The sequence below is a fragment of the Trichoderma virens genome (assembly GCF_000170995.1).
Source record: "Trichoderma virens Gv29-8 chromosome Unknown TRIVIscaffold_88, whole genome shotgun sequence".
NCBI classification, from domain to species: domain Eukaryota; kingdom Fungi; phylum Ascomycota; class Sordariomycetes; order Hypocreales; family Hypocreaceae; genus Trichoderma; species Trichoderma virens.
The window spans coordinates 95,527-119,748 of NW_014013661.1; the positions used below are offsets into that span (position 1 = coordinate 95,527).

General features: G+C 52.6%; 6 protein-coding genes across 6 annotated transcripts; 4 read left to right on the forward strand and 2 right to left on the reverse strand.

Annotated features, from left to right (window-relative positions):
- Positions 1 to 8,130: 8,130 nt before the first annotated feature.
- TRIVIDRAFT_57311 (uncharacterized protein) lies at positions 8,131 to 9,492 on the forward strand (the record flags this gene model as incomplete). Its single annotated transcript, XM_014096155.1, has 3 exons — positions 8,131 to 8,345; positions 8,411 to 9,231; positions 9,326 to 9,492. 3 exons carry the CDS (start codon positions 8,131 to 8,133, stop codon positions 9,490 to 9,492), a joined length of 1,203 nt encoding a protein of 400 aa, XP_013951630.1.
- A 1,320-nt stretch (positions 9,493 to 10,812) lies between these two features.
- TRIVIDRAFT_111486 (uncharacterized protein) lies at positions 10,813 to 11,906 on the forward strand (the record flags this gene model as incomplete). The annotated part of the gene is made up of 2 exons (XM_014096156.1): positions 10,813 to 10,973; positions 11,152 to 11,906. The coding sequence occupies 2 exons, from the start codon at positions 10,899 to 10,901 to the stop codon at positions 11,674 to 11,676; spliced, it is 600 nt and encodes a 199-aa protein (XP_013951631.1).
- An 850-nt stretch (positions 11,907 to 12,756) lies between these two features.
- Positions 12,757 to 13,997, reverse strand: TRIVIDRAFT_194656 (uncharacterized protein; the record flags this gene model as incomplete). The annotated part of the gene is made up of 2 exons (XM_014096157.1): positions 12,757 to 12,809; positions 12,866 to 13,997. 2 exons carry the CDS (start codon positions 13,995 to 13,997, stop codon positions 12,757 to 12,759), a joined length of 1,185 nt encoding a protein of 394 aa, XP_013951632.1.
- Positions 13,998 to 15,011: 1,014 nt separating this feature from the next.
- Positions 15,012 to 17,121, forward strand: TRIVIDRAFT_173105 (uncharacterized protein; the record flags this gene model as incomplete). Its single annotated transcript, XM_014096158.1, has 2 exons — positions 15,012 to 15,108; positions 15,172 to 17,121. 2 exons carry the CDS (start codon positions 15,045 to 15,047, stop codon positions 17,061 to 17,063), a joined length of 1,956 nt encoding a protein of 651 aa, XP_013951633.1.
- A 156-nt stretch (positions 17,122 to 17,277) lies between these two features.
- TRIVIDRAFT_57315 (uncharacterized protein) lies at positions 17,278 to 18,483 on the reverse strand (the record flags this gene model as incomplete). The annotated part of the gene is made up of 1 exon (XM_014096159.1): positions 17,278 to 18,483. One exon carries the CDS (start codon positions 18,481 to 18,483, stop codon positions 17,278 to 17,280), a length of 1,206 nt encoding a protein of 401 aa, XP_013951634.1.
- A 1,766-nt stretch (positions 18,484 to 20,249) lies between these two features.
- TRIVIDRAFT_214070 (uncharacterized protein) lies at positions 20,250 to 23,911 on the forward strand (the record flags this gene model as incomplete). The annotated part of the gene is made up of 3 exons (XM_014096160.1): positions 20,250 to 20,553; positions 20,741 to 21,877; positions 22,095 to 23,911. 3 exons carry the CDS (start codon positions 20,250 to 20,252, stop codon positions 23,357 to 23,359), a joined length of 2,706 nt encoding a protein of 901 aa, XP_013951635.1.
- Between the last annotated feature and the right edge of the window lie 311 nt (positions 23,912 to 24,222).

Genomic DNA, 24,222 nt, shown 5'->3' on the forward strand with positions numbered 1-24,222 from the left:
GAAAGGCGGATGCTTGGCTGACAGGTCAGCGACGCGGCTTCACATGAAATGCAAAGAAACGGAGCCGGCTGTGGGAAGCAAGAAAATAGAAAGAAAAAAAATACTAGTCTGTAGTTACTTGATTGTTTAAACCGTCGTCATCTTACTACAACCGATGTGGAGACATGCTCCCACATGAAGTCTCGTCGTCGGCCACTGAGCATCTTTTCTTGGATTTGTCACTTTGAGCGGAACCGGCATGATGACCAAAAGAATGGAGTTGATGTTTGGCAGCAGCTGTTGCATTCTAGCCAGGCAGCAATTTGCAGGACCAAATATGCGTATCCTTTTTTTTTTTTTTTGTTCCTGTGTGTGGTTATGAGACAAAGGGGAAAGCAGCCGAGCGGCCATGCCGGAGAGGGTGGCACACAGTGTTGTTCTGGGCGTGTATATAAAGAGTACGGCGGCGGCCTCGGCTCGAGGAGTTATAGAGGGGCCTCTTAACGAGGACTCCATCAGAGCCAAGTACAAGTATGTATGAGCATGTACTTGTTGATATTGCCTGCTTACCACCTGCCCGCGGTAACCTCATCGCGATGCTCCACGAAAACTGGTGCAAATCCCCGTCCCAGGCCACATAGGGTTTGCCGCTAAAGGGCTGTCTGTCATTTTTAACAAACCTTGGGGAAGTTTGATTTGCGGTAAGCTTCATGTCGCACAACCAATAGCGTTGCCGCAAACCGGTGGCAGGGAAAAAGCAAAAAGAAGGCTTCGAGAACCGAGAGGCAGGGCCGCGTGAGACTTTGATTCAGCTGATGGCTCACCTCTGGTACAAGTACGCCTGTGTGGCGGCATCATCGTAGGGCATCGGACGAAGAAGGATAATGCAGGCTACCTGGGTAAAGGTGTACAGTAGTGCCTGTAAGTTTTGCTAGGTCATAGCATGAGAAAGCTTGGCAAGGGTGAGGCTAGTGAACCAGTTATTAGCTGCACTAAAACCAGCAAAGTCTCGAGAGGGGCCTAAGATGGAGAAGAAAAGAAGAAAAAAGGAAAAGAAAAGAGAAAAAGGTACAAACTTACTCCGTACAGTAGTCCGACGCAAGGGAGACGAGGGCAAAAAGGGCTGGCAGCGACCATCCCACAAAAGAGGGATCCCCTGTCCAGGCATCTGCCGGTCTCCAATTCTTTCAGCTCAAGCTGTTTGCTGTGACTGGATACCCGGTCGCCGTGCAAGTAGGTGGTCAGTCTTCTGCAGGGCTGCAAGAAAAAAAAATGCGATGCGGACACCTCCGTACCTATTCCGTTTTGATGGAATGCGCCGGCATATGCAAGCAGTACGTGATACACGTACTATAACGCTACTACCTACCTTGAGTGGCAATAGTCGTGTCTTTCAGCTCTTCCAGGGCACGGAGTTAAGGGGTAATGACAACGCGAAGCCAGCTCAGTTGCACACGAGTTGTTCAGGTCGTGAGTAGGCCGACACGTATCTCGCAGATGCAAATTGTCCGACAGAGTGTCATTAGTTCCAGGACTCGATCCCACTTTGCTTGTTACCCGCAGGCGGCGAGCCTTTCGGAGACGCATCGAACTTTGCACAATCCCCACGTTTCCGCCTTAGGGAGGCGACCAAAGCAAAAGAGGCCAAAACAATCAATTAGCTCCATGAGATCAATCTTGTGGCCGCCGGTCAACCGATCCCGAGAAAGCAAGACTAAGCGACCACGGTAAGCATTTGAGACCTTGACGCCTCCCAAAACAAGTAAGCAGGCATACAACTGAGCCATGCATACAACAGGTAGCACTCTGACGGATCCTTCTGGTCAGGTATAAGATGCCCTAATTGAAGCACCCCCCCTAAAATAAGCAAACTTTTTGAGAATTTTTTTTTCCCCCTTCTTCCTATTTTCTTCAGCCTTGACGGCCAATGTTCTGTCGGCTAAACCCGCTTCAAAGGCGAAATCCACAGAGGCGGAGTATAGAACCGGAGCACTAGTATCAATTCTCCGCATACCAGTATGCACAAGCATAGTCTGCCACGTCTTGGGTTCCTCGTAAATCGTCGGTTCTGTGCCTGATCCACGCTTGTGGGAGAGACCAATGATCCAGCTTATTCAGACCGACAACGTTTCATCCGGGCAGCTCTCCACCCATCTCCACCACCAGCAATTCTGTTCTGCAATCTAAAGTTAGTGGGTGGGTTGATACTCGTTCAGCTCGCAACCAGAGCAGTTTGCGGCGGCTGCCACCGGCCGACGTATGCGTCATAAGTGATCCTGGCTGGTCAAGGCGTCCCTAAAAGCATTACGGAGCAAGCTAGCGCTGGGAGAAATTGTCTCGGCTGAGATTTGAATCGAGGACGTTGTTAGCGCTGTGTCAACCAACGGTGAGGCAAGGGAGAAATACGCGACAAGTCCGAATTCACCTGCTAGTACGAGTATGACGGCGACTTCGCTTTACATGTGCCAGCCAGCCACGCCTATATGGAGTCATCCATACGACGTACGAAGTAGTACACACGGCGCAGACCCGAAGGATTCGGGTTGTGGTTCTTGAGTGGGGACGTTCGCGCACTTCCGCCCTTCCTGGTAGCATAATTCGCATGATAAGGCTTAGACCTGTGGTGTGTCCGAAGAACGTCGGATGAAAAATGTCGCTGATGAATAACTGCTATTAGTTGGTAAATCCAACTCCGACCTCAGATTCACTCTCCATTGGATTGCATCGTATACAGGTACCTGCTGCCATACTTGTACGAGTACCTGTTCTCATACTGTAGGAGAAATGATCCACATCATAAAGGATGCTACTGGGACTGGGTACTTTACCCACCCCCCTTCTCCTCCATCTTGTTGCAATCGACGATGGCTTGACAGCAGATCGCACCACGAAGGCTACAGATGCCGGCTCCCCGTGCTAAATACTTGCCTTGGTAGTCTCAGGCGCTGCGTACTCCGTAACCTGCATACGAGTGCTTGTGCGCAGGTCGCGGCAGCACAGCAGTATGAGTGCTATACATAGTATGTACTCGTAGGTGCGTGGTGTGTGTTAGTACACAAGTGGACCTACGAGGCGGGAGTCCTAGCATGGTACTCCGTACTCCGTAGTCCTTCGGCAGCTCCCTTGCACGCTGGGCCATCAAGGCCAGTCCCTGTCAGGCGCTGCGCTTGTTCTGACGGCGTTCTGCCAGGCTAGTCGAAGTGGCAGTGGCACAAGTTGATTCCACACAGGAACAAAAGGTACGACTTTGCCACGGCCAGCTCCGTCCGCGGTGGATAATTGTGCCAACAGCATGTCTGTTAGATGGACGGACTCGCGCCAGCAGTCCGAGATGCGGTGGCGATGGTTGAAGAGAAGGCAATTTGGAGAGCGCAAGGACGGCACAGCGAACCCCAGCTAGCCGGAAATTCGGGTGCAACCGAAGTTGCTGCGACCACGAAGATATTTGATTGTTGTGGGCAGAAGGGGGCTATTATACCGGCAGAAGAAACGGGCATCGTGGCGAATGCTCGTAGACGAGCAGTCTCTCTTGATCCCGGTATGGGAAGGACGAAGCACTCTATGCGGCACATACTGTACCTGTACGGGCCACGCATGAGAGCCGATCGCGATCGCACTGACTGCGGTTTGCGGCGAGGAGGATGGCATTTCCCTGCTGTGACGAAAGACCCTCACAAGGCTGATGGGCAAACAAAAATTCCCCATTAGCGCGACGGGCGAAGTAACTTTGCCAACGTCTTTCTATCCCTAACGGCGTTAATCTCCTTGTGTGGGCCAGTTAAAGATTTTTAGTCTTGGCGAGCACGGATCAGAAGCCGACTCCCCCGTCAAAGGATGCTGGGATGAGTTTGGCATTGGCAGCGGTCGATAGAGATGGATGATTCGTGGCTGGCCCAAGATGCGACGCAAGATGTGTGCGCCACGCGTCGGCGGATCTCAGCCGCTCCAGGTTCTGGCGCCTCGTGCGAAATCGGTGGAAAACTCCTTGCATGCAAGGGACGCAGGAAGATGTCGTTGTTCCTCGAGCTTGGCCGCGGCCAATCCGCACCGGCGCCAGCCATTTTGAGGGCTAGCTGCGTCGATTCGAACTCGGCTCAGCTGCTGGGCACCTTGCCGTCCAATAGACGGATGCTGGAATGAAGTTGAGCGCAGAGACGGCGAGTCTGATGAGTGTTTTGAGCTGGAGATGGAAAGCTGAAGACCAGGCATCGGTGGGTGCTGTTTGGGGGAGCGACAGGGTACGTGTATACCTGTACATGTGCCTACTATACCTAGGTACCACCTAGCATGTACTCGCCGTTACCAGGTGCCGAGTCCTCGTACCCGGAGGCGTTACTGGCCGAGCACTGAGGCATAGTGGTGGCGGCGCTGGCCCGTTCTCCATTTCCTGCTGCTAGTACCGTACCCGACTCGAAAATCGCTCGAGTGACGGCATGTGGCAGCAGCTCCCGAAGATGGGCTCCGCAGTGTTGGTTCGGCTCACTTGCACTCAAACTGCTAAAAGGTTGGAGTGTAGGCGCTATGGGCGGCACTAACAAAGGCGCCTATCACCATCTCAGGCACAAACCAGCAACCGCTCAAGTACTAAAGGACGAGTACTGACCTGTACCCTCGAGGTACCAGCGCTCCAGCGTGCTCCAGAGTGCTCCAGAGTGCTCCAACACGCCTCAACACGCCTCAACTCGCTCCAAAACAGGTACTCGTATGCTCCAGCATGCTCTAGCATCACAAAGGGCCGGGACTCCGCAGCAGCTCATGTGCAACTGCTTCCCCGGTTATTGCGCTGGTGCGGCTCAGATGCCTCAATCTATGAGACATTGATTGGCTCGTATCCACGCAATTCCCTATTCCTGCCTGAGCTACTGTACAAATCGCTCCTGCTAGCAGCTCGCTTGCAGCTGCCATTATTAAAACATACAGCAAGAAGGTGCTACTTGCCTAAGGTAGGTAGGGTAGGTAGCACCCGCGCATGTGTACGAGTACGGAGCAGGTGCGTGGATGGACAGAAACCGGCGAAATTGGATTCGCCTCAGGACAGGTTTCAGTTTAGTACTCCATATCAATTAGTACAAGTACATATGGATTTGCTCAATTTGTGGCATGTGCTTACAGTATACCGTATTCCGTAATGGTCTCCTCCTCCTGCTGCTCCTGCTCCTCCTATTATTATCCATCCACGCCCTGCCTTGTCCTCTTAACTCCTGTTGGTTAGATTTCACGCCAGCTCCATGCATGTTAGTCGAGACAATTAGACACAATTAGCCGTTGATCAGATCAAAGGCCCCTTTGGCGTCTAAGCCTCAAACAGGCACCGCATGTGGCGTGGCGGCAGTGTTGCGATTTGTAATGGCGACGTCCTGCTCGTATTATCATCATGCCACCACCTCCCAGAGTCTCCTGGAGAGAATAGAGCCAGTCCCAGACGCCCTACCAGAGATAATCTCACGGCTTCCTTGGCCTCCTGCCCCCCCGCCCCAGAATCTCCGACTGGGGCGGAACAACCTCCGATGGACGTCGTATGCACATGCATCCATGGCCCTGTTTTGAGACTCAAGCCCCTACATACACTGTGTCATCCCATGGCCCCAAAGGTGCAGATGGGCATACACCCAAATGCAGCTAAGAAATAGGATGATTTGATATTTGACAAGTCTCACAGTACATGCCCGATACTTGCCACCACATCTCAAAAGATACTTTGCGAGATTCGATTGTCCATGTCCAACGGCCCCCCGTAAACGGCGATTTACCGTCGGCTCGGCCCTGGCCGTGTAAGCACCTAGACTTTGGTTAAGTCCGAGCTGTGATGCTATCGATCTCATGGACGATGGATAGTGCTAACTTTATACTCTAGATGGCATCCATTCTTGTAAGTTGTTATCGACTAGTCGCCTGCCGAGCAGCTTGCAGCATGCATACCAGGCACCAGATAGGCAGACGCCGATTTGGGCGTGTCGATGACCTGCAGGGAGGCCGGCCACAATGCCTCAAAGTGTCTTACTGCGCTGCACTAAGACTGCGTGTCTTGGAAACTTGGAGGCCAGTTGAGTGATTGTAGCCAACAGTTATTCTTGGGAACGGGTGAAACAGCCGCTCCAAGGGATACTGTTTGGGCTAATATTGTGTCAATTTCCACCTAACGATCGCTACACCACCGGACGAAACCCTCCGAGGCACTCTCATCTACTCGAATATTCCATTGCAAGCTGTTGACAGAAGATTGCAAGCTGCTGGCTTGGGAGAGGCAGTCCATAGCCTGATGGAAGTCCGAGACAAGGCTGTCGGATATTTGCCACACATGTGAGAGCAGCCCCTACCTGTCAGGCAATAGTCGCCAAAGCTATTGAAAGAAACCCGGCATTAGCACTAGCCGACACCACGATATGAGATCTTGGTTCCGTGTGGCTGGGTCCATATCCATGTTTTGGGAACATGCGGTGTGTATCCCCGAGCTTATTGTCTTAGACACGCCAGCGGACTTTATACGTCAGCGCCGTGTCTCTAGCAAAATGATCTTGTCCTGTCGTTCGACGTGAGCGGCTATTGCATACTATCACGAGACAGCGTTAAGTCATTGGATGAGCAGTGCAGTGGATGAACGTCAGCAGAAGAATGGATAGAGACCACGCACGACGGAGCACAAGTGACACCACGGCACGGTCCGAAGTTGAAAAGAGTGAACAGCATAGCAATCGGATATTGGCACTTCCGTATATCGATGCAAGTGGATCGGCTCGTTAAGGCAATACTACTACACGCATCTTGTGTAACCTTACTACCTAAAGGAGCTGGTGATAGACGCCTCCCTGCATGCTGACTTGAAGTATTTACCTGCTAATGCCGAAACTGCATATCCCTTGATAGAGTTATTTGCTCCTACGGGTTACCGAGTGAACGTACGAGCGTCTGAATGGATCGCTTAGATTGAACCACGAAGCAAGGGCGATTTCCCATGCCATGCACTGCAGCCAAGTGATCTACCAAACATCTATTACTATGCTTGACTCAGGTACTGCCCTGGCTAGTTAGTAAACGCCCGGTATATGAGGAACCACCATATCCTTATGAATATACGACTAAAATATTACACGCCATTATGCGCCATTTAGCGATTGAGGTGTGACAGAGACATCGTATGAGACTGTGTAAGCGCTTCGCGGAAGGTTTCCCTTGCTTAAGAGGTATGCGAGATGAGATTGATAGCAGGCTAAGAGATTATAGTCGGCTTAAGGGTTAGGTGGGTTTACGTAACGTTTAATCAATGAGTTTCTATCGGATCGGATTTGCTCTCCTGGCCAGCACTGTGAGGAGGATCGAGATATTCTGTAGAAGGTGTTTTTCCCCTTTGTCGTCTTTGTCGTCTTTTTCGAAGCTGAAGAGGGGAACACTCACAGAGGTATGCATTTCAAAGAATATTCCCTCATGACAACGAATTGGGAGAGATCATAAATCTGGTGGTTCTGATGAAATCCTATGTTTTCTGTGGCTGCTCACCTCATTCATTAGAATTAGCTTTTGGCCATTGTCATCAAGCTCGAGGATGGCCAAAATGATGAGAGCTAAAATATGCAAGTCCTACTAGACGCACTGAATGGTACGTTCCCAGAAGAAGAAAATGAAAAAGATAGAAGCTTTTAGTTTTTGTTTTCATTTGTTTTTACCTGAATAAGATAATAGACTTTTGTTCTTCCTTTGGCTTCTCATCAAATTACAAACCACCCAAAAACCGAGTCCTCCTAACGTATGCGGATTGAAGTGAGTGAAAGGTCCTAATTTTCACACTGTATAGTTAGTCAACTTTCCCATACACTTCACAGTGTGCACCAAGGCTAACCCCACATGGCCAGCCCATTGACCGACTTCCTTTTACGTGGTTTCGTAACAATGAGGTACATAGATAGTCCGTTCATGTATTTTTCTGGTCAAAGATCCAACCGCGGCAGGCTGCGATACTCACACACACAAAGCAAAAGCTACCTAGGTATTCAAGGAAGACGGCGACCACTTGACACTCACAGGCGATATTCGAAATTGGCAGTTGCTGAGGTCGTCAATTGATTCCCCACGGATCATCCAAACCCCCGCATCTGCGAATGGCTGGACCTTGATCAGCTCACATCATCTGCTGTGCTCCAGCAACACGGCGCCATCATGAGCGACCTGCAGCGAGCTTGGGCAAAATCAAAGCTGGGGCTTGCTCCCGAGCCCTTTGAAGAGTTGGACGAGGCTGAGGAAGACCAGGTGCCGGAGCTGCCAGAGGGGCTTCCAGAGGGGCTGGACGACGACTCGTCCTCGGCCTCTTCGGTCTCCTCCACGGGGACGATTATCCCGACGCCGAGCCAGAAGCTCTTTGCTCGCCCCCAAGGGTAACTACACCTGAGCTGGACATGGCAAGCACTTGATTATGGGCTGTCGGGCTGACGGTACGCAGCGTAGCGAGGGGCCGGACGCTGGAGCAGATTCCGTGGACAACGTACTTTGAACGAGAGCTGTTTCTCAAGTCGGACACCAACCCAGAGGTGACTTACCATGTATACCTCAACTCACCGGTGGATAAGGGGCCCTTGTACGTGATGCATCATGGTGCTGGATCATCGGGACTGTCTTTTGCCTTGGTAGGCTCTGAGATACGGAAACGACTCCCCAATGCTGGCATACTGGCAGTCGATTGCAGAGGCCACGGCTCTACCACTGCGCCTGACGGTGCAGCTCTAGACTTGCGGCTAGATACGTTGTCATCAGATCTATTTGCCATGGTTGAGGCAACAAAAAAACAAATGAGCTGGCCGGAGTTGCCACCAATAGTGCTCGTGGGCCACTCGTTGGGCGGCGCTGTTGTCACTGATTTAGCCATGTCCGGGAAGCTGGGCAACTCTGTCCTAGCATATGCGGTCCTAGATGTCGTCGAAGGCTCTGCAATGGATGCGCTCCAGAGCATGCAGACGTACTTGTCCACACGACCAGGGGGGTTTGCAACTGTCGAGTCGGGCATCGACTGGCACATCAGGACCCGGACTATTAGAAATTCAGTTTCTGCTAGAGCCTCAGTGCCAGCGCTCCTGGTCTGGGACGAGAGCAAAGACGTGTCTCGCCCTTGGAGGTGGAGGACAAATCTCGCAGCTACGCAGCCTTTTTGGGAAGATTGGTTCGTGGGCTTGAGCAAGAAATTTCTGGGAGCACGCGGTGGAAAGCTTCTGCTGCTTGCTGGCACGGATCGACTAGACACGGAGTTGACAATTGGGCAGATGCAAGGTATGTCCAATGCTCCATGTTCCATGGAAATATTGGATTTGTATACATGTTTGTGAGTGGAGCTCAGCGTGGCTAACGTATCTATGTCAAATAGGAAAATACGCTCTACAAGTGTTCCCCGATGCTGGGCATTTTATTCACGAGGATAAGCCAGAGCAGACAGCCATATCTCTGGTAGACTTTTATCGGCGAAATGACCGGAGTGCGCTGGTCCTGCCACCAAAGGTCTCTGAACTCTTGAGGCAAGGCAAAAAAGTATAATCTACCTAATCAGTACCCAGGGGAGGGAAGTGTACGCGTGGCGATGGGGAAATGGCTTCTAGGCGTTTGAAAGAACTAGCAATTGCGTATACTTTGGTGCTCACGCCCGTATTTAACACCCCCCCATATAGAATGTTGATTGATGAATGGAGATCAAGGGAACACCTGCGGTTGCTTGATTTGGAGTTGGAGTATGACGGCTTGGAATACTGCTTGACTGCTATGGACATTGTACGTTTCAAGTTAGGAGGATGTTTGACAGCGCAAAGATTGAATGGATCACGCTTTGATACCAGACAGTGATACTACTGCTAAGCATCACCGCCGCCTCAGCGCGACAAGGAAGTCTCGGCTACGTCATCAAGTGAGTTGTAATGGCAAGGGGAAGCAGAGTAACGTTGGATCCCTGCATTCTTCTCATTCCTTTTGCCCGTTTTGCCCTGGGATTCGCAATCGCCAGCATCTGTCTCCCCACAGATCGAAAGCCCAGCTTGCCCAGTCCTTGCCAGTCAACCAGTCTTACCTCTGCTGCAAAGACGGAACTGGGTGGATGCTGCCAGGCTGCTGCTTCGTAAATGCCTGCAATTTGGCACGTTGATCTGCAGAATGCCAGCATCCCTAGCCCACTCGTACGGCGGGCCAATCTATTCCTTGTCGTTGGAGCTGTCTGCTGGCAGCTGCTTATTGCAAGGGCTGGCGACATGTCCAGTGGTAGCCCAGTAGCAGTCCAATATGCAGCATTACGACGATGGCGTCTTGCGGCCTGGTCTGTCTCACTTGTCAGACGAGAAGAGAGATTGCTACGACCCTGTACGAGCATACCATACAGGTAAACTAACTAAATTAAACCACTCCTAGTAATAATCCTCGTACCAATGGTCAACTGTCAAAGCGCGAGTACGAGTAAGAACGCGCCTGGTGACGAGAGAAAAACAACACCTAGTCTTCGGGTTGGCAGAGAGTCCATGTCCGTCGCCAGATGCCCGATTGGCCGCAGACCCCTGGCGTCGGGGACCGCATTTACCTGGCGTCAAGCCCAATCAGTGGCTTCAGGGCATGCTGCGCTGTGGCTTTGGCACCATCGACCGCTAGCGAGGAGGCGGAAGCCCCCAAGGTTCAGATGATTCGCGCGCTAGAGGCCGCTAAGTGCTCCCTTCCCCAGACACGGAACATCGCTAGCACCCAAATGGTCTGCTGATGGTGTGTTGGCTGCAGCTCGAGGCCATTGGGGATTCCTCGTCGTCCTCCCTTTTGCTTCTCCAACCCTTGACTTTTTTTTTTTTTTTCCCTCTCTGACCTTCCCCTCATCCCAATCCAGCCCGTTCAATCCGGATTACTGTTGCTTGTCCTGAAAGGCTTCACCAAACTCTCTTTTTCACGTGTCAATCACCTGTCAATCACTCAAGATGAAGGCCTCCGTCCTCTCGCTCGTTTTCCTCTCCGGCCTTGCCGCCGCCCAGACTACCATCCCAACCTGCGCTGTAAGTAACAACAAACAAGAACAACAATAATAGCAACTCTTGGCATCCATCCATGTACATGATTCCATCAACAAGGGCCCTCAAGGAAGAGGTCGCTCTCCACTTGATGGAGTCTGTGCATTTCTGCTTCCTCTGTGGCATCAACAAGTCGTGAAGCTGACACAATCAACAATCATAGACCGGCTGTGTCACCCAGTTCACCACCGGCAGTTCGATTGCTGGCTGCGGACAGCTCGACATCAAGTGTATCTGCCAGAATGCCGATTTCCTGAGCGGTATCGCATGCTGCCTGGCCTCGGCCTGCGACCAGTCCGCCCAGACCCAAGCCGTAGCCTACGCCAAGCAGATCTGCTCTTCCGCTGGCGTCTCGGTTCCCGACCAGGTCGTCTGCAACGAGAAGTCGTCCAGCAGCACGTCTGAGGCTCCCAAGGAGTCTTCCACTGCCGCCGAATCCTCTACCTCGACTGCCAAGACCGAGTCCTCTCACTCGTCCAAGACCGGCTCTTCCGAGTCCACCACTGCCGCCGAGTCCACTTCTGCCCCTGCCACGACCGGCTCTGCCTCCCAAACCACTGGCACTACTGCTGCCGCATCGCAGACGACCTCTGCGGCTAGAACCACAAGCTCCAACGTCGCTGCCCCTCTGGCTTCCGCTGGCAGCTTCGTCGGTGCTGCTATTGCTATGCTGGCCGCTGCCCTGTAAGCTGGCAATTGAGCCACCCAATTGAGCGGCGAGAGACTCCGGGCGCTGTCTCGGGCAATACGTTTGCTTTTAGTGGAGGACTACAGATGTAACAATACGGGCTGAATGCGATGGATTGTTTGATCAGGCGAGAAAATGCTTTGTCTAGCGAGCCGCCAATGCCGAGATACGATACAATAATACCGGGTGCTACCCCACCACTAATATACTGTTTTCATGTATTCGTCCTAATCAAGAGTTTATATTCCCTTCCATCTCATACGCCGATGCCAATGTGATACTTGTACACGATGTCTGACTTGAATCCTCTTCTTTATGATATTATTTACTTGGGCACGCATGATGACGTTGTGCGACGCTTATAGCGCCGTTGGAGATGCATAAGTGCGGCCACATCCATCACAAGCAAAATAATGGACTTGATCCAAAAGAAACTAAATGCAGAGAAAAAAATCTTGAAAGGTTTTCAGTTGTTCAGGCTGTAGGTTTAGACCTGCCATAAAAAAGCTTAAAGATGTCGGTCCAGGGCGGGTGTCATAACTTTAAAAATCGCACATCAGCATCCAAAGCGAGATTTGTGCCAAGGAGCTAGGAAAAGCCTTGCTCCAGAATATCGAATGGTGGGGTTGGCATGAGATCATTTGGCTTGGACCCTGAAATGCATGTGAAGACGAAACGCCATGCGGTGGCTGCAAACCAAATTTGTGCGAGCTGCGGATCGGGCGGAATGAGAGTTTTTTGTTTAAAATTTGCAATCTTGTCCTGGATTTCTCGATTCCGGATCTCATGGGTGCGCGTGGCGGATGGCTTGGGCATCTTGATGACGCGAGGATGGGATTCTTCTCCAATACTAGTGGTGCGGAGAAGAGCCCCGAAGGCTTTGCTCAGGTTTGAATAGTCGCTGGAGGACATTGAGAGTATTGAAGCACTATTCTAATGTATTTTTTACACTATTTATATCCTGAACCTGCTATATGCTCATGAATCCTGCCCTCATTCTTTCTAATGGATCTCACCCTCAATATTGAGATTATTTTCACAGCCTTATCATCATTGTTTGGGTCTTCAACTCTAACTATCCTAATTTCCAATGACCTCATCAATTGCACTGATAAGCCCCTTGATTTCGTCCACTGTAATAACAAGTTAGCCCGCTTTCCTCTGAATTTGCAACAGCATAGGGACTTGCCTGTATTGTAGTGCACCATGCTCACTCTCACAACCCCGTCTTTGCCCAAGCCCAAGGTCTCTCGAACAAGTCGGTCCGAGTAAAATGTCCCCCAGCGGAAAGCATAATTAGTCTTGCTTTCCACTGCTTCCACGAGATCTTGAGAGTTCCACCCCTTGACGGAGAAGCTGATAGTTGCGACTCGATCCGAAGTCTGCTCTCCTGGGACACCATAAACGGTAACGTTCGATTTCAATACGAGATAGTTTAGGAGCTCATATTGAAGGCTTGCTTCTTGAGCGATAATGCTGTCCCATTTGGAGTCCAGATACTCGACAACTTTTGGAATAGACTGGACCAATTCGTATGATGCACCGGCAAGACCAAGCTTATCTTCTAGAGAAGCGGACGGGTTGAAGAAGTGGCCCAGCGACTTCAGATGAGTTTGCGCGCTCCAGCTACCGTAGAGCATGGAGATGTGAGGCCCGTAGACCTTGTACCAAGAAAAGCAGTAGAAATCGACGCCAAAGGCCTTGACATCAATGGGCCGGTGGGGGGCATATGCCACAGCATCAACGCAAAGAAGGGCACCAACGCTATGGGCCACATCCGCCACGGCTCGCACGTTGGTGATTGTTCCCAGAATGTTGCTTGCGTGTGTGCAAGTGACCAGTCTTGTCTTTGGCGACAAAAGCCCAACCAAGTCTTTAGCTAGCAGCTGAGGGTTCGTGCTGGGAGCCGGCTTCCACCACTTGAGAACGAGGTTCTGTCGCTCCGCCAGGTCTACCCATGAGGCAATGTTGGCCTCGTGATCAATACCGGATACGACAATCTCATCTCCCGGGTTAAATTTGAGGGCATACGAAAGATTGCGAAGAAGTTGTGTGGTCGAGGAGCCAAAGACAATCTCGTCAGGATTGGCGTTGATGTACTTGGCAGCAGCCTTGTATCCAGCGCTATACGCGGACGTGGACTTCTTGCCCACAGCGTAAGAGGCGCCGAGCTGCACGTTAGTAGAGCTGAGATAGTCTCTGATGGAGTCAATCACAGTATCAAGTGTCTGACTACCTCCAGCGTTGTCGAAAAAGACCTGGTCTTGCCGGAGGGCGGGGAAGCGATCCCGAACCTCCTTCTGATGATTCTCAAAAGCCATGGCTTCAATTTCGGCACGATGTTGATGTGGAGAGGAAGGATAAGAAGGGAATATCGAAGGATATATTAGAAGTATTAGAAATTACATGCAATTGCTTCAGAGTGTTAAATATTATACCAAGGACCTTTTGTGATGCTGTAATGAGGGGCATCAGGAATTCGGCTTGATATCACCCATTGAAACCGAGCGCCGCTTCCCCGAACAGGCAAGTCCCCGCCAAAAGTTTCCAAGTTGCTGGCCAAGGCCGCTTAATTAGTCAGTGCTTTTCCGAAGGGCGTGTGTTCAACACTTGGCGACACATGAGGGGTTATATGAAGACCAGTGGAAGGAGAATGGGGAAATCGACCTGGATTGATAACTTTAGGCTGTGTCTATAGTTACATGGCTCATTGTCTGATGCGGTGGTGGTTGTTTCGTAAGAAGCCTGTGCTTTACAGGGTATGTCGTCCAACCAAGAGAGGCAGCATACATGTATATACATGTAGACGCGAGTCCGGAACTGAGAAAAAAAGGAAAATCATAAACATTTATAGTAGCAGACCTTGTGCTGTCCCATGCAAATCTATGGTTCATTGAGAAGTAAATTGAAAAGAATTGTTGATGTATCATAGGAAGAAGACAGAAGGAGAGGAGCTTGCATGGACAGCATACCTATTGACAAGACACGTATCTATTGATTAACTCTCATAATTAGCCAAAGCAATCTAAAGCGATTCACCTAGTTTGAAGAGATTAACTAATTTAGCATCTCATTATTCATTCCTAACTGAAAAATAGGTAGTCGTATCAATGCACCTCAATGGCGATTGTAATAGCTGGTTTTCCACATTAGGAAATCAACAGGCTTAGCTTGGTGGGGAAGCAAGTGGTGTCGGATCATTGAAGGCGGCAGAAAAAAAAAAGTTGGAGATGCGCGATCGGCTGATCTCGCAACTCGCCTCATGCCATTTCCCACCTCTTTGCGAAAATCTTTTCACCCAGATCTTCTCGCCATTGACACTGCCGCAGCCAATTGCACAGAGTCGGCCATAGACAGCCCTCGAAACCATGAAGAGAAAGGCGGAAAGCCATGCTTCTGGCAAGAAAGCCGGCACCAAGAAGCCCAAGACCAGTGAGCCAGCCCTTGCTTGTCCAGCTTCCTCGTCTTCAGTTGGATGCTAACAGTGGGATGTAGCAATAAGCCCAGAAGATGCAAAGAAGCGCTTTCGAAAAGGTCTTTTCGACGACTCCGTCCTCAAGTCATACACGAATGAATATGCAGAGTCGTCGCCGTATAAACATGCCGTCATCCACGAGCTGGTCGATGACAAGCTGCTCCGGTCGGTTCGAAGCGAAATCCGCGACAATGTACAATTCACTCCCAAAGAGACGGATATTTACAAGATCCACCAATCCGGCGATCTGGCCAACCTGGATGGCCTAGACGACGAGTCTCTTTCCAAGCTGCCCTCGCTCCTCTCCCTTCGTGATGCCATTTACTCTGAGACGTTTCGAAACTACGTCTCTGGCATCACGGGCTGCGGCCCTCTGAGCGGCAAGAAGACGGACATGGCCATCAACATCTACACCCCCGGCTGTTACCTGCTCTGCCACGACGATGTCATTGGCAGCAGGCGAGTCAGCTACATTCTCTACCTGACCGACCCCGACACTCCTTGGAAGCCCGAATGGGGCGGCGCATTGCGCCTGTTTCCGATCCAGGAAATAAAGAACAAGGACGGCGAGATTGCCAAGACGCCACTCCCTGACGTGGTCAAGGTCATTCCGCCAGCCTGGAACCAGCTGAGCTTCTTCGCCGTCCAGCCCGGCGAAAGTTTCCACGACGTCGAAGAGGTGTACCACGCTGAGACAAAGGAGCAGCTAGAGAAGGAGGGCGGCCGCGTGCGCATGGCCATCAGCGGCTGGTTCCACATCCCACAGATCGGAGAGGACGGATACATTGAGGGCGAGGAGGAGAGAAACGCAAAGAACAGCGGCCTCATGCAGCTCCAGGGTAATCCCGCCCAATACGATGCGCCGCAGGCACAGCCAGTCAAGGTCGAAGAAGCAAAAGGCAGTGAGGCCGAGTTCGAAGAATCCGACCTGGAGTTTTTGCTGCAGTATATTGCACCCACATATCTGACACCTGATACGTTGGAGCAAGTCTCGGAGCACTTTGAAGAGAACTCAAGCATCACTCTCGCAGATGTCTTGTCCAAGAAATTCTCTAAACGCATCCAGGATTACATTCAAGCACAGGAAAAGGCTTCTCTTCCCGAAGAGAGCTCAGTCATTGAAAAGTCGACTTCCTGGAAAGTGTCAAAACCACCCCACAAGCACAGATATCTCTACCAGCAGCCTTCTGCGTCAAGCAAATCTCGCAAATCGTCAGATGAGTCCCCTATTACAGAGCTTCTAGATAAGCTCTTCCCGAGCCGTCAGTTCCGTCACTGGCTGCAAGTCGCAACGGGCTGCACCATTGAGAGCCACGACGTCATGGCCAGGCGATTCCGCCGTGGAATGGACTACACTCTTGCCACCGGCCACGAGGGCAAGGCTCGTCTGGAGCTCAACCTAGGCCTTACGCCAACATCCGGTTGGGGAGACGCCGCCGACGACGACGAAGAAGACGAAGAGGCCCAAGCTGAAAAGGAGGCCAAGGCCAACGGAAAGAACAAGAAAAAGGGCAAGGGCAAGGGCAAAGCCAAGGCCGTGGAGGAGCCAGAGAAGGAAGTCGTCGAGGTCGGTGGCCATGAGGTGTACATGGCTGGCGACGACGACACCAACGAGGACGCGGCGGTGTACAAGTCTAGCGGGGACGACGACAACATCTTGTTCTTCCAGGCTGCGGCGTGGAACAAGATGACGCTCGTTCTGCGGGATAGCGGTGCCCTCAAGTTTGTCAAGTATGTGAGTAAGAAGGCCAATGGTGACAGGTGGGACATCTCAGGCGTGTTTGAAGTAGAAGAGCAAGATGACGATGGCGAGGATGAAGATGAAGATGAGGACGAAGATGAGGAGGAGGAAGAGGATGATGATGAGGACGGGGACGAGGACGAAGAAGTGTTTGAAGGATTCTCAGACTAGAAAGCGTGTGTAAAATTATGACAAGGAAGGGTTTATGAAGCATCCATGCATGCTATAGAAATTGTGTTTTTTACATTTGGGTCATTTTATTTTAGCCTCTCTATCGAGACTGGGTATCTAAATATCTCATGTGTTTGTTCTCCGTGAATTGCGCCTTATCCATGACCATGACAATAAAAATTTCTCTCTCCAGGTAGATCCAAATACTTCAACCTCAAGTCGGCGTCAAGGTCTCTGCAAATATGTCTGACAATTCTGACCGTAAGATCTCTGTGATGCCTCGTGCTTCCTCGCTTCTTCCAGACTGCTTCAGATGGTTGACCGTGTCGTGGCCTAGAAACGCGATCCACGGTATTGTGCCCATGCCCGTGAATTTGGCAAGGTTCAGTTTCTCGGGGCCCAGCGCCTGCACCAGCTTGCGTAATCTCTTCTTGTCATTGAAAAATTGCAGGGCGGGAACGTGGTTGGGGTGTGTTGGGTGATATAAATGCAGATGCGCTGTTTCAACCGGAAACGGTCTCGGGAGCCGTTCGGCTGTGGCCATGTGGGCTTCGAATAGCTTTTCTGTTGGCATTGCTCTGCTGTATGCCTCTACCGTGGATAGCCAGGACACGGATCTCCATGGCTGGACGAGTAGTTTGGGGAGTGAAGGATTATGCTCAAAGAGGCGCTCCGCCTCGAGGATTGCCTGAATGGCCGCATCGAGATTTCCGTAGTGGGACTGGCTCTTGATGCGGACAATCTGTGATAACAAAGAGGATGCGCGAGCAATGCGCTGCTCTTCGGTGATGCCTGCGGACTCGTTCATGGTTCGGATGATCCATTCCCAGGCTACTCCCTCCATCCTCTCGGCAACTAGGAAAGGCACAAGAGCTCGAACAAAGGCTGCCCTGTCAAGGAACTGAAGGCTTCCTTCTGCACCGGATGATCGAAGCCATCGAACAACTCGGAGAGCCGTATCCGAAGATGTGACAGGGGAGTCTGCCTCCGCAGCAGCCTCCATCTGATGCCCTTTGGCCACCAAGCAGCCCGTGGCAGCCTTGAGCGTCATCATGCCCCTTGACACGGCATGGTCAAACACATCCATAGGGTCGCGATCCGATACCCACAGCGCCTTCGGCAAGTGGGATGGGCTTTGTGTGTTGCTGCTGCTGTCGTAGCTGAATAAAGGGTTGGATAGAATGGATTTCAAATGCAGCGTTGCGGCAGAGCGGCGAGTCTGGGTTTCGGCGTCTCCGGACTTGGCGGCCGCGGCGGCGCTGTCAGAGGACGAGCGGCCATATTCGCGGTCTAGCTGGCTTCGAAAGGACGCCTTGAGGCCATCGAGCAGCTTTTGCGACTGCTGCTTGGAGATGGGCAGGGGTTCGTGATAGCCGGCGAAGAGCTTCCGGAGCGACTGCGCGGACTTGGTGGAGAACATGGCGGGCGGATATTGTTGGTTTGGAAAGGGCCAATGGACCAAGTGAATTCGCACAAGTATACGAGTAGTATCGTAGCAAGCACTGCCCGGCAGGCAGGCTGAGCAAGGGACAACTGTAGGGAGGCTGGCCGCTGTCTCGAATTCGAGGCTATTCAATGCATCGCGCAGTATCAGACGGCAAGGCTAGCCTCATCATGACATGAGCCACCCAACCAGGCCGAGTCATGTGATACATGGGCTGAGACTGGACCCCAATCGAGAGCTGCGGTGGAGCGCCCGGGTTCGCTAACGTGCAGTCTAAGGGCTGCTGGACGAAGGCGGAGGTACAGCAACTTGCCACGTCTGGGTGCTGAGGCTGTGCGACCGAGTACCGGTACAGACACGGTGGCTCTTTGTCCTTTGTCAGCGTGTTGCAGTGGATGGATGCCTGAACTTGAATTCCATTCATCGTTGAATGTGCAGATGATTGGGGGAATCGAGGTGCCTGTACGGAGCACTGGCCTGGCCTGTTAGGACTAATGGGCCTGTTAGCATAGGAAAGGGTATCTCCTAGTGGGACTAACTGGTCCCTAAGACTGGGCCATGGCGAGGCTGGATGAAACAGGAAAGTCAAGGCGTGCGAAGCATATGGGTGTCTCTTGCGCCGGCCAATTGCACAGCATCGCGGCCATTGCCAGGCGGCCATGCAAACATTGTCCAGGTCTCACCCGTGCCCTGCCTCGCTGTTCCAAGACACAATGGGCTCGCAACGGCCCAACTCGAGGCTTGGAGTACTGCCGAGCACAGTGTGTGGCGCACTGCTTGACAGGACTAGCCGCAAAGTTTAAGTGTGCGGGCGTCAGCTGCATCTTACGAGGCCTGGGGAGGCAGCACTGTGCAGATTCACTCGGCACAAGGTGCCTGTGCCCGTCGGGGTGCCCTTGCGCACGATCTGCGATTTCCAGGTCGAGGTACACAGTGGTGGCTGACAGTGCGAGAGAGAAGGACGCAGCACAGCAAGCCTTGCCCCAGACTGACTATTGGATTGAGGTTTTCTGTCAGTGCCAGTTGGGCTGCCGTCAGTTTGAAGTCAATTCATGGTTTAAAACAACGTGACGTGAGCTTTCCATAGCATCCATGGATTGATCAAAATCGCGTAAAATCAGTAATATGCACCTGGATAGAAAGATATGCACCTGCTAAGACACCGGGCTGGCTCTACTAAGCCGTGCACCGCAGCCTCGTGCTCAATGTCTGTCTGACTGTCTCTCTGACTGTGACTGTCTCTCTGCTGGGCAGCGGGCGACGCATCAGGCAGCGGCCACAGCCTGCCTCTCGCCTCTCTAGCTCTCTAGCCCTATCCGAGCGCTGAAAGGCTTGCCCACCGCCCAACCTGCCCCTCCTTGGGTCCTTAGTCCTTAGGCGGGATCTGGCACTGTGTTGCACCGAAACAAGTACCTGCTGCTGCGCTTCCAACGCGGTCAAGGGGCGTCACAGGCGCTCAAGCCAAAAAACCTTCGTGACCAGCCTTTCGTCTGCTTCCGGGCAAAACCTCGTGCCCTCCACCTTTTGACCTCCCTTTGCCACAACACCACGCACCCTCAGCATCTACGGCTCTCTCCTGAGTACGCTCGGCTCTTGTTCTCTTCGTTGTTGTTTTTTCTCTTCTCTTCTCCATCTTTTCCTCTCTCGTCTCTCTGCTCGTTGCACGCTCTGCAGAGGCCATCTGACGGGCCACTGCGCAATTGCCACTTCCCTCCCATCTCCACATACCTAATCAGCTTCCCATGTCTGAGGTCATCTCACGGCCATCTGCCTCACGCGGCAGAGGCTCCGGTCGAGGCGGCAGAGGGGGTTTCGCCGGTCGAGGCGGCCGCAGAGCCAATGGCGATAAGACGGATCACAAGACCGCCGACGACAACTTGGGCACCTTTGAGGATGAGGGGGAGTTTGCCGAGCTTCGAAAGCAGTATGGCGACAAGACCTCTGTGATCCGCGAAATGTTCCCCGACTGGTCTGAGGCCGATGTCCTCTATGCTCTCAAGGAGACGAACGGTGATGAGACTGAGGCTGTCACACGAATGGCTGATGGTACGTTGGGAGACAAATTCTGCTGCTTGCCTTTTTTCTAGGGCGTTTCCTTTTTCCCTTTCTTGCCTGCAAACTCTGTTTGCGTCCAGCAGTCCAATTTCAGAGCAGCAGCCGATTCCATATGCTCACCGCAGCTCAATTCCATGTTCAATTGCTAATGTCGATTTTTTTTCTTCTCCCTTTGCAGGCACCATCTCCCAGTGGGGCGAAGTCTCCAAGACGAAGAAGACTGCTCGCACCAAGGCCAAGGACACATCCTCCGCACCTGTCAACACTGACTTGTCAGCCGGCGCTCGAACTGCTCGTGGTGGTCGCAATGCTTCCGACGCAACTCGTGGCCGAGGCAGGGCTACCGACAGGGGAGGCCGTGGCGGACGTGCTCGATCGACTCAGCCCACCAACGGATCTCGAACCAAGGAAAACCAGCAGCTGTCTGTGCCTACCGAAGAGTCCCCCGCATACAAAGACGACGCGGCCAACGGCGTGGAAGAGAAGCCCGTAATTGTTGAGAAGGCCATCCCCGCCGAGCCCGTCAAGCCTGCTGCACCCCAAGTCAAGACCTGGGCTAGCATGCTTCGGCAGTCGACAGCTCCCAAGGTTGTGCCGGCACTTCCAAAGGAAATCCCTGCTCCCAAGCCCGCCGAACCCGTCGAACCCGAACCCGTCCCCGAAGCCGCCCCTGTTGAACCTGAACCTGCCAAGCCCGAACCCGAAGCGGAAGTCGAGTCCACTCCCGTTGTCGAGCAGGCCACTCCTGTTGTCCCCCCCGCCGTCACCGAACCAGTTGCCGAGATACAGCCCTCTCAAGATGAGCTCACCGAGACCAATCTAGAACAGGTTGTTGACGTCTCTCAGCCTCCCGCGACAGACACCGCTGCAAGCACTGCTGCTGACTCTTGGGACCCCCGACAGAGCCCCCCCAGCGCCAATGCCACTCCTCTTTCAGCTGCTCAGCAACAACACCAAGCTCAGAGAACCGCCACCAGCGGTTATGCTGCTACCGCCTTGAAGGCCACCACTGAGAAAGCTGCCCCACGCACTCCCAGCTTCCAGCGACGAGTTCTCGACCAAGAAGAGGCTGTCCGCATGCCTGGCAACCGCGAGGTGGATCGCGCCGCTGTGCAGTTTGGTGCTTTCAACCTCGATGACGACGAAGATATTGATGGCGAGCGTGAGGAGCCAGAGACTCGAGCGCAGCCCCCCGCCGACTCGCCCGTTGCCGTTCCTCGAACCTCTCTTCCCCCGGCTACTCAGCCTGTTGCTGTGCCGGAAACCTTTGCTCCTAAACCCACTACTGCTCCTCCTCCTGGAATGGCACCTATTGGTATGACAATTCCTCGCCCCTTCTTTTTTGAGTTGGATATTCCTTGTTTCTTTTCCCTTTGTCTTGTTTGCTTTTTTCAACCTTACACCCTTTGATTCTAATCATCCACATAGCCGCTGCCGCCACCTCAGTTCAGGCACCTATTCCCTCTCAGCGTATGTTTCAAGTAGCAGTTCACAAAGTAGTCGACGTTTACTAACCAATTTTTTTTTTCTAGCTGCTCAACCTCCTATCCCTAACACTCAGCAATTCGGTCGATTCGGTCAGGCCGGTCCGCAGGACATCTCGGCAGCTCAACAGAAGCCTCTGGATCCTTTCAACCAAGGCGCCCCCGCATCTCAACCGCCGTTTGATAACTTCGCGGCTCAAACTTCCCAGCCTCCCGCACAGCAACCTGGTGTAGCCTTCAGCTCGGCACCTAGCGACTACTCAGCCTACTATACCGCAAACCCGCAAGATCGAAACCCATACGCCTTTTACGGCCAGCACTTTGGCCAGCAGGGAGCACACGCCCAACCGGAGGGCGTTTCTTCTCAGCAACGGCCTTTTGGAGGCTATAATGCCTCTCAAACTGATAACCTGAGCCAGTACCCGCAGAGCGCTACTGGCCACAACCAGCCGAGATTCGGCGGCAGCAACGAGAACCAGAACAGTGGCCACTCCACCCCCAATCCCGTCACTCAGGCTCAGCAGCAGCAGCAGCCTCAGCAGCAGGGAGGCCCCGGTTCTCAGCCTCAGGCTCACGGACAATACCCCGGATATAGCCACCCATACTATAGCAACCCCTACTACCACCAATATTACTCTGGATACGGCCAAGGAGGATTTGGACCGTATGGCAAGGGTGCCATCTATGGACAGCCTTATGCCAATGCTCCGTATGATCACACCTCGTCCCCCGGAACCTTTGGCCCCTCGTCCCTCCACAGAGAGAGCCCTCTTGGCTCCGGTCTTGGTGATTACGGCCGCGCTGGTTCGGCCCAGGCAGGCAGCCAGCCTGGCCTAGGAGGAAGCAGCTTCGGAAGCACCCACGACAGCTTTTCTCGCGGCGCTTCATCCTTCCAGTCTCAAGGACAATCATTCAGTAGCCAGACACAGCCGAGCGCCGGATCTTCGGGCGATGAGCTGAAGCCGTTTGGCGAGGCCAAGACTTCCTCTGGCCCCTCGCCCTCTCTCCCTCGCCCTGGCTCCGCCACGAACACGGCCCCCGGTGGACAAAGCGGCAGCCTCCCGCCTCCCCAGACGTCCCAAATGGGCGGTGCCTACGGTGCCTACCCGAGCCACTTGCAAGGCCACGGCCTCCATGGTAGCGGCGCATACGGCATGGGCGCCGGTGCCGGTGCCAACCAGCACAGCACCCCCTATGGCTCTTACGGCCAGGGCGGATTCGGCAGCGGAGGCTACTACAGCACCGGCCAGCAGCAACAGCAGCAAGGCCAGCAACAGCAGCAACGCGGCGGCTGGGGCGGAAACTACCATTAGTGGGGTAGATGCCGTGAAGGGAAACGACGAGGGCGATATCGCCGTGAGCGAGATGGGATCGCGCTCGTCATGAATCCAGGGTTCGCGAAGGGGATGTGATTCCCCCCACCCCCATCTTTTACTATTATTTTTTTTACTCTTTTTTACCCTTGTTCTTTATTACAAATGGACTTGTGTGTGTGTGTGCGTGTCACTACACTAAACACCTTATGAGAGGTTGATTTCGAGGTACGGAAGAGGGAACAGGGCAGCACCACATGTGTGCCCCTCATGCAACAAGGTTCGGGAATGGAGGCGGAGAGAAAGAAAGGAAGTCTTGCTCAAGTCTCTAACTCGTTGATGCAAACGTGTACGATTGTTTCTTTTAATTTCATTTTTTCGAGAATCACCTAGAAGAAAGCAGGGTGGGCGGCTTGGGCAAAATGGAAAGAAAGGCTACGAGGATGGATGGGGGAGCACGGATTTGTTTGATTGTCGTTCCCGCTCAATTGTTCCCCTTGGGGGCTCTCGAGGGCAACCGAAAAAAAAATTGACTGGTTTTGTTGTGATTTGACGCATGGGTCTCATTCACTTTTTTGGGAGGGCCTTTTTTTTCTTTCCCGCCTGGGTATATTAAGTCGGCGGTGGTTTTACGGATAGGGCAGGTCATTGAAGAAGCAAATCACCATGGGGGGGATTGAGATGCTTAAGTGGACACGGCGAATAGGCAGTCAACAAAAAAATGCAAACGTTTGATGAGTGCACGAAGAAGAATATGTTTTGAATTTGTTCCAATGACATCCAGCCAAGTGTTGTATTTTGTTTTTATTTTGTCGTTGATGGGCTGTGACGTGAACAAGTACCGGGTGAGATAGAAGCCAGAA